Source organism: Cyrtonyx montezumae, unplaced genomic scaffold (assembly GCF_038088225.1).
Source record: "Cyrtonyx montezumae isolate F1298 unplaced genomic scaffold, pur_monq_1.0 scaffold_10, whole genome shotgun sequence".
Lineage (NCBI taxonomy): Eukaryota > Metazoa > Chordata > Aves > Galliformes > Odontophoridae > Cyrtonyx > Cyrtonyx montezumae.
This window is the reverse complement of record NW_027071826.1, coordinates 45,242,623-45,254,914: the sequence shown is the minus strand read 5'-3', so window position 1 is coordinate 45,254,914 and position 12,292 is coordinate 45,242,623. Positions and strand designations below refer to the sequence as shown.

Genomic DNA, 12,292 nt, shown 5'->3' with positions numbered 1-12,292 from the left:
CAGGAAGAGGGTGGATGCCCCATCCCTGGAGACATTCAAGGTCAGGCTGGATGGGGCTCTGAGCATCAGATCTAAGTGTCAGTGTCCCTGTTCATTGCAGGGAATTGGACCAGATGGCCCTTAAGGCTCCCTTCCGATTCAAGCAATCCTATGATTCTACAGAATGCAACTGTTGTGCACTTGCCCAACTTTTAAGGGGAAAGGAGGGGTTCACTGCTGCGTTATGGCCTTATTGGCCAACAGAGGGAAATTCACACTTGCAGACAGAAACCTGAGATCAGGAGAGCAGGAGCACAAGTTGGCCACGTGCACCTATCCGCCAGCGTGCAGCCACTGTGTTGGGGAAAACCAGCGTGTGGGCTGAGGGAAAGGCTGCAAGATGTTCTCCCCTCCCTCTTTTTCTTTAATTTTACCCAATTATGTAGTCTTCCTTCTTCCTTTCACGCTCCTGGCTTAAGGCGCATTTGAAAGCCTTTGATATACCTGGACAGAAAGAGGAGGGGTGGGTGCAAAATTAGTGTCAGTGCCACAAACAGTGAAAACACCTCAAGTGGGAGATGGGCTATAACTTGTTGGGAGAGGCGGAAAGGTCGCGCGGCGCTGCTGTGCACGAGTGAATAGTTCAAGGCATTTTGATGCAGAGAAAAACCAATTAAGATGTAACCACTGCTGACATTCCCCTGAGCCGTTTCATCTCTCACCGCTTCAAAAAAGCAAGGAAAAACAAATTACGTTCTTTCAATCCCAGATTTATATAGGATGAATTGTTGCTTAGCCTATGAAAAGATCAAAAAGGAGATCTTTGAAAAGAAAGATCGCCTACAAAGGTTGATGGACTATTATTACACCAAAAAAAAAAAAAAAGGGTTAATAAGCACAGTTCAGGTCAAAATGTGGACAAGTGCAGTGTATGCAACAAGGTACGAATGAGGGCTGCTTTCTCAGGCATTTCACAGCTGGCAGTAGGAGGGTAAAGCACAGTGCTGGGGTTCCAGCAGCGTCTGCAGCTGCAAGCTTGATGGAGCTCAGTGGGCTGCAGCATGCTGGGGCTGTGAAATGGATGGGAGCTCCTGCCCAAGCAAAAAGGGTGATGGAGGCAGGGGACAGGGTCAAGGCAGTGTGTCACCTCCTGCTGTGGGCTCTGGAGGAGATCCCTCTGCAGAGGTGCACTGTGCTGTGTGAGCCTGGGGGGCAGAAGAAGCCCATTTCTTTGGGGACTGGGAAAGATGGCTCAGCGAGGTGCCATTTCTTACACTGAGCGGGATGGGGATCGCCGCATGGGGTTCACCAGCCATGACTTTGGATCATCCTTCCTGTATCTGCAGGGACAGAGGGGCATATATGGTGGAAGAGGAAGAGAAAGACGAGAAGGAGGAGGTGAGGTCGCCCGGCCTTTCTCCCCGACCACCCGGAGCTGCTTTCAAAGTGAGCCCCAATGAAGCTGTGGGGTTGAGGCGAAGCAAACAGACGCCGTAATTGCTCTGCGCACTGTCTCATCTCGGCAGCAAGTTGCAAAATGTGCCGCCTACCTCCCTCGTCAGCCAGCTTTAATTGGCTTTAATGAAGAGGTAATTATGTGATTTCAATTTTTAATTAAAGGGGGCGGTGGGGTGGGGAGGGGGGCTGGCCTCCTGCAAGCGTGGCCCTGCGGCGATGCTGGGGGAGTGCGGTGGGTGTTGGGGAGCTCCACCCAGCCCTGCTTTGGGGGTGCGGGGGGGTGGATGGGAGCTGGCTGCCTTTGGACACACCGCCGGGGCTTTCGGATCCATCCCTGGCGCCCCGGGCAAGCTGTGGTGTCGGAGGCAGAACATCAAAGGGGCAGCGAATGGCTGAGGGAAAAAATCCCAACCAAAAATCCCTGCAGAGCCAAACCGATGCCTCCCCACACACGGCACAGCCCAGAAACATCTGGGTGAAACATGGGCTGGCTGCTGCTAGGGGAGGAGCTGCAGGAGTGCAGGAACAGGCCACCATGGTGCCCACATGTGTCTCTCTCTGCCCCACACCATGCCATCAGGGAAGCCAGGAGGGCATCAAGGCCTTATGGTCTTCTGCATCCCTGAGCCTTGCAGCCCTCTTCCTTGGGCTTTGCAACCTAGGTACCATCTTCTCCCTGTGAAGAAGCTGCATAGCTAACCCCATGGCTGTGTTGCCCCTTGCCTCGATTTTGAGGTTTTCCTTGCACATACTCTCTCTATAGGTCATTTCCATCATTCTCCACCAATGTGCCACATCCCCTGCCCAGGCTGGTGGCTCTCCAACATTGAGCATGGAAATGGATGGTCACGCATGGAAAAATGTAAAACTGGAAAGAAGGAAAGGGGTGGGAATAAAAAGGAAAGGAAGCAAGGTCCCAGGTCTCTCTGTGCTTTCTGTGCAATGATTGATTCAGCTGCTTGGCAAATATAGCTGGGCCACATCTCAGGCTGCTCTTGGGAGGGCTGAGTCACGCTGTGCTGCTTGCCCAGCTGCATGCCCGATGGGGCAGTGCACTTCCTTGGGCCAAGAAGTGAAACCTGCTCTTTTTTTTTTTTTTTTTCAAATATATCCTGAACGGAAGCAACGTGCGAGAGCTGGGCCAGATCCAGCAGCCTCCACCCTCAGAGGGGTGGGGTAGATACAAGCTCCCTGGCTTTCCTCTCCGCCTGACACTGTGTCCCACAAACCTCATCATCCCCATAACCCCCATTTCCTATTGATTGCAGCTTCTGTGTTCGCCCTGAACTTGCTATGGCTAATGGGCCAATGGGTTTGGCATCCTGTGTCCACACAGCTTGCTAATCTCCTGGGCATTGTCCAGGGAAACGGGAACCCGCATCCTCATCCTGGTGCCCTTCTTGGGATACCCAGTGCTCTCACCCCCGGTGGCCACCACAACAGTGTGACAGAGTCCCAGGCTCCTGTGGTGGTGCCCCCCTGAGGGTGTTCACAAAAATGAAGTGTTTCTGGGAGAAGACATCGTCTAGAAACAGTCCTAGCCCTGGAAGTCATGTTGTGGGTGAAGGTGCTGCTAAATAAAGGGACGTTTTCTTGGGATAAAACAACCTCCTCCCTCAGTGGTGCCACCATGGTGTGGCTGTGGTGACTCAGTGGGCACACATTGCGTGGGAAGGTGTTTCTCCTCCGTGGCAACAAAACACGCAGTGGGGGTTCTAGAGGAAAGGAATACTTTTTCCTGAACAATTGCCACTTGAGGGGGCTATGTGGGGGTTGTAGCAAAAAGCTCCAGAGGAAAAAGAAGCACCAAGTGGTGATAAGTGGCAAGTGAGGGCTGAAGTTCCTGAAAAAAGGGGATTTTTGGCAGTAGGTGTGACCCTTCCAGGCCTCTGGAGGGTAAGTGAATGAGAAGCAGCTGAGTCACCACAGATAAGGGGCAAACTCCTTCTCTTATCAGCTACAGGTACGCAGGTAGGGCTGGGCTGAGGGCTTGTCACTCTGCAAAGAAATGTGCTCACAGGGTGGCCAGACCCTAACACCCAGCACCAGAGACACCGTGCCACCCACCCAGGGCAGTGGGACCAACCCTGTGTTGCCATGGCCCCGTGGGACACCAGGTTTCTCTTGGCATTGACAAAGCACGGCGCATGCTGCTGATAGGTGGAAGTGCCACGAGCCATATGGTGCTAATTGATGGGTGGTTAAATGAATCCTGGGTGGCAGAGCTCCACCAAACACCTGTGGCTGTCATCGTGCGTGGAATATAATGTTCATCAAGAAGGGAAGGCTGGGGTTAGGGACTGGGCCATTCTGGAAGTGGCAGGGAGGGGAAAAAAGGGGAAGAAAGGAGAGGGGCACTCTGGAAGCTGGCATTTCTCCCGCCTCTATGCAGCTCTGCTCCCTGGGGTCTTGAGACATCGGCCATGAAGCCTGGTGTGCTTTGTGTCAGGAGCTTCCATGTCGTTTGGCACTACTTCTGACAAATGAATGATTTGTTCTCTCCCTTCATTTACTCCTTTCTGGCCGCCTCCAAGCAGGATAAAACAAGCACACGTGTTTGTGGAGGGGTGCCCAGGCTCAGTCCATGCTCAGAATACCCCGTCCTACCCGTGCTGGTGCTTGCATCAAAGGCTATGACATTTCAGCTTTGTGTCCCACCCGGCCACCCGCACGCTGCCGCATCCTTCGCCACTGCTGATGCAAGCCTGAGTGTTCATTTCTGGAGAAGGTTGTCCAATTATGGGAAATCCGTCCAGTTCTGTGACTTTGACTCTTGCTCCATTAAAGCTGAGGGAATGCCTGAGTCATCCTGATGCCTGCCAAGAGCCTTAACTCCTTTTTCTCCATCCGGAGTTTCCTTCCCAGCTCTGAGGCTCGGCAGCCGGTGGGACCGGTGTGATGGTATTGCTCTCTGATCTGAATAGACGTTCAGTAGTTGCAATGCTCAGTAATAATAACAATAGTGACATAACAATTATGTCCACAACATAATTAATAATCATAATAATTCAATTAATTGTTGAATATTAAAACCAAGGGATTTGCAGCATCTTATTCCTACCGCAGGAACCCCCTCTGGTTACAGTGTCTCCAGAAAAGCTCGGATTAAACCCAGTGCAGAGTGGGTAATACTAGCTCAGTTCTACTCTGTGAGTGCTGCCCTAAAGGAAACTTCTTTTAAAGGAAGCTGGTAATTGGGGGTTAATAGCTTGGCTTTTATGACATTTGGCCCAGTGAGCTGGAGCACTCAGAGACTCAGCATTAAGAGTTTTTCAGGACACTGTACAGTTTGAGTGTTTAAAGCTGGTTTAAGGTGTCACTTTCTGGACCAGGTGGCAGATACCATCCTGTCCGACCCACCCAGGTTACAGTTTCCCACCCATGACTCAGGTGTGTGAAATGAGGGCCGTGGGGAGCACAACGCTGTTATCACAGCTCAACACCGCTTTCTGCAGCCCCCAGCACCGAGCCCACCCCAGCACAGCCCCAGAACCCAGGGCTGTAACATGCTCTGAGCTACCTCCAGCAAATATTTGTCAAGGTGGGGCTGGGTGTTCAAACACGAGAGGATCTGAGTAACCGACAGAAAGAAAAGACAGATCCAGCCTTCACAAGGTAGCTCCAACAGGAGCTATTAGCTGGGGTGGTGGGAAGCCAGCAGGCTACACAGCTGGTGCATGTGAGCTCTGGGAAAATCAAACAAAATCAGGGAAAGTACATATCACTGATGTTCTTTTTTCCTTTTTCTCCCATGGTTCAAGTTGCCCAGGGAAGCTATGGGTGCCCCATCCCTGGAGGTGCTTAAGGCCAGGCAGGATGGAGCCCTGGGCAGTCTGAGCTGGTGAGGGGCAGCCCTGGCCATGGCAGGGGTAGAACTGGGTAGGTTTTGAGGTCCCTCCCAACCCTAGTCATTCTGTGAGCCCATGATTTTCTTGAAGCTTACTGAAACTGATGCATGGAGACCACATATATATATGAGGAAGAGAGATTGCTGACAGCAATGTGCTTGAGAGTTTGGTTTAGGATCACTCCTCAGCTGGGTTAGAGATGGGAAATAACCCAAATCTTGGTGGTAACATGTCCTCCCCCCCACCTCGCATTTGCTGATGTTTCGGTTACGCGATCTGGCAACTGATTTCAGTGTTTACCCGTAAAGTTTACTCACTGCTGATTCAAAAAAAAAAAAAAAAGCCAAAAAAACAGAGCAAAGCGAACAGCGTGGTTGGGATGGTGCACTGAGCAGAGCTCACTCCACAAGTGGGACAGCTGGGAGGGGACTTGGGGCACGCACCGCACTGGGATGTGACGTGTGCTGGCGGTGAGGACGTCCAACTCACACACAGCCGTCAGTGCTGGCCGTGCTGAAGGGCCTCAGGAGCACGTCTCACCCTTCCTCATCCCTGCCATAGGGTTTGCAGTGATGTTTGTCATGTCCTTACGACCTCAGCATGTTGGTGGGAGCTGTGGGCAGCACTGCAGGGTCCTGCAGAGAAACAAGACACACTCAAGGTTGTTTCAGCTCCTTTGCTTGGCCAATGAGTTTGGCATGTTTGCAATTATCTCTACACATTCACAACAACATCGTCCCTGACAGGATGTTCTCCTCCAAGCTTATGTTCTCACATTTATGAATGCACTGATGTGCAGCTCGCTAAGCCCAGCACATCTCCTTCCAAATGGTGGCTAGAGGATGGCCCTCCAAGCTCTCTCAAAGAGCCAGCATCACTCACAGCTGTTGGCTGATGTAGGATTTCCTACAAGAAGCATCTCTACACATAGCTAAAAACTGGCAAAGATGACTCAAAGCCACTTACTGGCTGCCGTAAAGGGGCAGAGTGCCTGGAGCGGCAACCTCCAATCCACTGTGTTGCTTCAAGGCCTGGCTTTTTGTGATCTCCAGTAAATATTATTACTGAAGCACAGCAGGGTAATAAAAGGCAGGCTGACAGCACGATGGGCAGCTGCAGCCTGACTGGCACCATGTGAAATGGCCGCAGACTCATTATGCAGAGAGCACATCAGCATCAATCAGGGCTGAGGTCTCCGACATTTATTACCATTGCTGCAAAATAAACATTGCCCAAATATTTACACTGCCAGGATGGGGTTTGAGAATGGCTCGTCATATTAAAATCATGAGCTGTAGCCTAAAGCATCTCCTGGGCTCACTAGGTGACCAAATGTTCATGGTGCTCCAGTAAATGCCGTGTATTTCAGGGCAAGTCACCAGCGTTCCCATGTCCTCAACCATTCTGGCTCTCAGTGAAGGGGAAATTCTGGGTCACAACCCGTTCCGTGGCAGCCAAGGCTGTGAGCTAACCTACTGGCATATGTTTATATCTCAAGGTATACAGGTTTCACACGGGATAAGAGCCATGGATGTGCACCTTATATAGTGGGGTTCATGCAATATGACCAGTGCTCAGGAGACCAGAAAACGTGAGCCTCTTTGTCAGATTTCTTTCTCTTTTACCCAGACTAAACACCAACATGATGTCCAGGAGTGCAGAATGTGCTCCACACAGTGTCACAGAATCCTGGAGTCATTAAAGTTGGAAAAGGCCATAAAGAACATCAAGTCCAGCCTCCAACCCATCTCCACCCTGCCATGTCTCTCAGTGCCACACCTACACATTTCTTGAACATCTCCATGGACAGTCACTCCACCTCTTCCCTGTGCAGCCTAATCCAGTGCCTCACCAATCTTTCTGAGAAGAAATTTTTCCTAATATCCAACCTGAATCTCCCCTGGTGAATCTTGGTACTTGACCTCCCGTCCTATCACTAGTTACCCAGAGGGTCACGGCTGGGGAGACAACTTCTGGGCAGAAACAAACACATGCACACACATCTGTAATGACTGTATTGACCCAGTGTGCCCGTGGGGGTTCAGTTCTGATGCCCTTGTATGGTTGCAGTGCTGGGAGCCCAGTGAAGGACCGGCTTCCTGGAGATGACTCTTTCTGCCCCCGGCCCCTCGCGATGCTTTCATGACTGTGTGCAGCAGCTTACAGCACAGGGCAGCAACACACTGAGTCAGTGAGATGGAACATGTTCAGGCTGCTTAGGAAAAAGGAGTCTTAGTCAGATAAATATTAGTAAATTGAGCAACTGGGGCTACGTGATATTGCTGATTAATACAGGGCTTGTGTACGGCATGAAAAACTCTCACAGATTGAGGAAAGATGCTTCCGCTGCTGCCCTTGTTTAAGTTAGCCCCAAACCAGCTGAAAAGCTCCAGCCCTGCTGCATTTCATTCTCTGTAATCATTAAACAAACAGCCTTGGTGGCCTCCATCTGTCTTGTTGAGACCTTCCCAAGTGAGGTGCCCCGGGACAAGAGCATCTGCCACTGCCTCGCCCAGCTCTGCCCTGAGACGTGAGCTGCTCTGCCCAGGTCACGGGTTGGGGGCTGATGGCACTGCTGGGGCCAGGATGTTTGTGAGGGTGGAGGACGATAACAAGCCGTAACTGTAAAATTCCCAGGGTGCTTGAGGAATACTCACATTAAATTGCATCTCTCTCTATATATAAGGTATGTATAAAGGAATATAAAAATATGAAAAAAAATAGAAAAATAATGTGAAAAGCATGACAAAGTGCTGCCAGTCACAGTTACTTCTCCAGTTTCACCCTCCCTGTTTGCAGCTATTCGGTGTGTTGTTCTTTTTAATCCAAGATTTCAAGGGACCCGATGCTCACTAATCCATTGCCATGGGTGCCTGTGGGTACAGCCGCCCTCTGACACAAACAATGAAACTCGGAAGGCAGCAGTTTACGAGGCGAGAGCGTATGTTTCCCCATTACTAATTGACTTCAGCTGGCAGGATTACAACCTCAAGCCATTAAGCAGGCTTTTCTTCTGCAGATGTCAGGTTTAAAGGAAAGGAAATTGTTATTATGTGTATATATATATATATAAAAAAGTCATATGGCCTCAATTCTCCACTTCCTGCTGTGGAGGGGTAATGCTGACTGAATCGGTGGTCCTTGGCCAGCACAGACTCATTGCAGGGGATGCACACATTACTAGGATCATAGCAGCTAAATAGCAACGTGAAAAATAACATTACGGCAGTGGAAATGCTGATAGCATGCAGGGCATGAGTAAGGGGTGATGTGTCTGGTGAGAGCCGAGCATCCCTGGGGGGAGATACTGGGCTGGGCTGGGCTGAATTGCATCACTACCACCATCTGGAGACCCCATTGCAGGGTGCATGAGGAGAGCTGCAGAGGAGATAAGTCACCATCTCCTTGTTAAGATAATATAATTTTTCATTTTTCTTGTTGTGAGCCCTGAATGCAGCATTCTTCCCGGCACCACCCGTGTAGCTGCTGTGCTGTCACCATGACTCGTGTAACTAAGGCAACCTGCTTTTGCCAGCGGGAGTTTACACAGTCCCAAAGTCTGAAACGATGACCAGATCCCTGTTCTGGAGCATGCACTGCACCACGACACACAGCAACACGGCCTCTCATGGGCTGGGAGAGGGGTGCTGCAGAGGGAGGGGGCAGCATCCTGCTGGGCTCTGCAGTGAATGTGGACGCTGCTTCAGTTCTGTTTTATTCTAAGGACACCCACGAGTAGTCAAACTGCACTTGGGAAGATCACACTTGTCCCACATTCCAGTTCAAGGGCTGTTAACTCCTTGTCAATGCCTCACCTGATTGATTTTTTTATCTACACTTTGAGCATTTTTTTCCCATGACAAACTATTTTTTTCCTAGCAGTGCTCTGACTATTCAGTACCAAGACACGCTGATGGCTGTGGCAGCAAAGGTTCTTTGCTTCTCAGTGTGATGGATCACTGCAGATCACCCCGATGAAAGCCAAAGCAGGAAGAGAAACCACAAAGGGGGCTGCTGATCCCCACCCGCAGGTGTGAGCCTCACTGAAAAGCAGATTTTGCTTTTTACCAGACCTTTTGAAGCAAGGTGTGCACAGACATGCTGCATCCCACAGCCTTCCAGATCGGGGGCCTTCCTGCAGCTGCTCCTTGTACCTCTCTTTTTTCTGCCAGGTCGCTCTCTTTGAAGTGGCGTCCCATTTCCTGTGCACAAAGTGCACAAAGACCCTTCCCTGCTGCATTTTGGAGCCCTTTTTAGAATAATATAATAATGAAAACTCAGCTTAGGCTCTAGCTCTGGTCCGACCTGCTTCAGAACCTGCATTCTTATGGGGTCTTTTGGGCAGGAATTTTGATGTTTCAGTGTCCAGAGCAGCGTTTGTCCAGTTGATGTCGACTTGGACTGTTCCCTTGCTGAAAGGAAAAGCTAACTCTGGCTAAAGTTAGATCAATTGGCTGCTCTTGGCCAGTCGTGCTGGATCGGGTGAACCAGCTTTGTAAAGAGTGGCAAAATCAGTGGTGAGCAGAGGAAGAGATGCCAGTGCTGCTGGGTGCCACCTTCTGATGCTGTGGCTTTCCCTGATGGTGGTTGGCATTGTCTGGACCCTAGGAAACCACGGAGGTGACCCTGGGAAGAGGGAGTGGGTCCAAGGGAAGAAAATGGGATAAATGCAGGGATTGTGAGGGACAATGAGAACGATGAGGGTGAGCAGCGCTGGTGCAAAACCGGGTAGGTAAGGTACCCCATGGAGGCGATGAGGGAAGGCTTCGTGGTGTTGCCGCATGGATGCACAGCTGAAGTGAGCAGCCTTGGCCTGGACCAAAATTAGAGGCTGGGGCCCAAACCGGGATCCCGCAGGGCTCCTGGGGAGGGGGGAGACGGCGCTGGGGCTGAGCGCGCTTCGGAGAGGAGACGAGCTGCTGCAAGGTAGAGTCCATCACAGCCACCCCATCCCCTGCACGGGAACACAACGGGGACACAGAAGCGAGGGTACCGCGAAGTTGCGCTCCCACGCAGCCCTACAGATCGGACCCCGCCTCCGCGTGGGACCCAGCCCGGCGGGGCGGAGCGGAGCACACCGCGGGCAGAGGCGGGCGGGGGGTGGAGCGGCGAGGGGGAGGTGGGCGGGCTCCCGGGGGAGGCACCGGAAGGTGCCCGGCGCTGAATCATTGCAATAAATTGGTCCCGGCGCGGCCAGGATCGGTCATCGCCGCTCGAGACGCAGAGGGAGCAGCGCAGCCCGGGGAGCCGGAGCCGGGAGGGAGCGAGGGAAGGAAGGGACGAAGGAAGGAAGGGACGAGGATGAAGATGCAAGCCGAGGTGATTCGCGAGGGCGAGCTGGAGAAGCGGAGCGACAGCCTTTTCCAGCTGTGGAAGAAGAAGCTGGTGGTGCTCACCAAGGACAGCCTCAGCCTTTTCCCCGACGGGCACAAGCGGGCCAAGGGCAAGGAGTTGGGCTTCGGCTCCATCCTCAAGGTGGACTGCGTGGAGCGCACGGGCAAATACATCTACTTCACCATCGTCACCAAGGACCGCAAGGAGATTGACTTTAGGTGCCCGGACCAGAGCTGCTGGAACGCCTCCATCACCATGGCCCTCATCGATTTCCAGAACAAGAGGGCCATCCAGGACTTCAAGAGCCGCCAGGAGATGGAGCAGGCGGCGGGCACCCAGGAGCGGCGGCTGGCCCGGGCGCCCTGAGCCCCCAGGTGAGCCCACACCCCCACTCCTCCCACCCTTAACAAATCCACAGAGATGCCTCTAACCCCCTGCACACCGATCCTTACCTCTGTATCCCCTGCACACCGTGGTTTTGGGGAGAGATGGTGCCACGGCACGGCAGTGGGGTTCCCACGGCCGCTCCTCGTGTTTCCCAGCGCAGAGCTGGGTGCCGCACCCTGAGCGCAGCATGTGCTGTGCCTGCAGCTCCTGTGCCCGACTCCTGGGGCTCGTTCACCCTTCCCGAGCCCAGTGCTGGCGATTCTGAGCGGTAGCCAGACACGTGCCTGTGGCAGAGAGTTATCGGGGTAGGAAATGGCTCTCAGCAGTGCTTTCCTTGCCCGACGCCCTAGAGAGACCCCCCCCCCCAATGCCGCGATGAGTTCTGAGCGCTTCCTCTCCCTTCAAAGCCCTTCATTTTGTTCTTCCCCTGCCCCTTCATTTAACTAACCTGCTTCCCTCTTGCTGCCTTCAGAGCGTACCGCTGGATGGTAAACCAGAGCAAGTGTCTTGGACTGAAAAGGGACAGGGTACCAATGAAGGAAAGCGCGGAAGACAGCTGGGAGCAGCTTGGTTTTCTCCAGGCCTGTGGAGGCTGCTGAGCAAAGAGCCACGGGCTTTGCCTGTGATGCATTTTGAAAAAAAAAGAAAAACCAAAGACTTTTTGTACGGGACTTCCAGCCAAGCGCCCACGTGCTTTGGGTGGCGCGGCTTCGCCAATGGTTATCTCCTATTTATGAGACGCGAGGAAGATTCGGCACCGACTGGTGGTGCTCGACGCAGTTTAAATTATTTGTAGTATCTATATTTGTATTTATTTTGATGAATGTCTTTCAGCAGTTATTGGTCTTAATATTGCTTTTGCATTAATATGTCCATTCCAAATAAATTACTTGAAATGTTCACTTTTTATTACTACACGTGGTGGTGCAGTGACTTTGTGGGTGCTGTTTGTGGCGCGGGAGCTGTAAGGCAGCAGTGGGATCACCACTTCGGCAGCCCACATGGGCTGAAGAAGCTCCTGGTAATCCCTCTGCAGGGGACAGCATGGAGGAAAAGTGCACTGAGGGCCAGTGCAGGAATTCAGGAGCCTTCCATGTGCTCGCTCAGGGCTTTTTTGGAGTATTTTCCCATGTGATTGAGTAATGGCAGCTAAAGATGGCACAAGAACTCCCTGCAACCATACCATGTTCTGCCTGCCCCCAGCTCTAGTTTAAATGAAGCGCCTGGGAAGGAGGGAGGCACTCTTTTCCTGCAGTCCAAGCAGCTGCACTCTTTTGGAAAGAGGA

At 52.1% G+C, this 12,292-nt stretch overlaps 2 protein-coding genes across 2 annotated transcripts in view; one reads left to right on the top strand and one right to left on the bottom strand.

The window, feature by feature from the left end:
- Nucleotides 1-10,467: 10,467 nt before the first annotated feature.
- PHLDA2 (pleckstrin homology like domain family A member 2) lies at nucleotides 10,468-11,921 on the top strand. The gene is made up of 2 exons (XM_065755213.1): nucleotides 10,468-10,993; nucleotides 11,479-11,921. The coding sequence occupies exon 1, from the start codon at nucleotides 10,587-10,589 to the stop codon at nucleotides 10,983-10,985; it is 399 nt and encodes a 132-aa protein (XP_065611285.1). The 5' UTR covers nucleotides 10,468-10,586; the 3' UTR covers nucleotides 10,986-10,993; nucleotides 11,479-11,921.
- A 58-nt stretch (nucleotides 11,922-11,979) lies between these two features.
- Nucleotides 11,980-12,292, bottom strand: part of SLC22A18 (solute carrier family 22 member 18) — a 51,673-nt gene continuing 51,360 nt past the window's right edge. The window contains 1 exon segment of the mRNA XM_065755214.1: nucleotides 11,980-12,292. This exon segment is cut by the window's right edge and continues 518 nt beyond it. The gene's annotated coding sequence lies outside the window, so the exon portion shown is untranslated.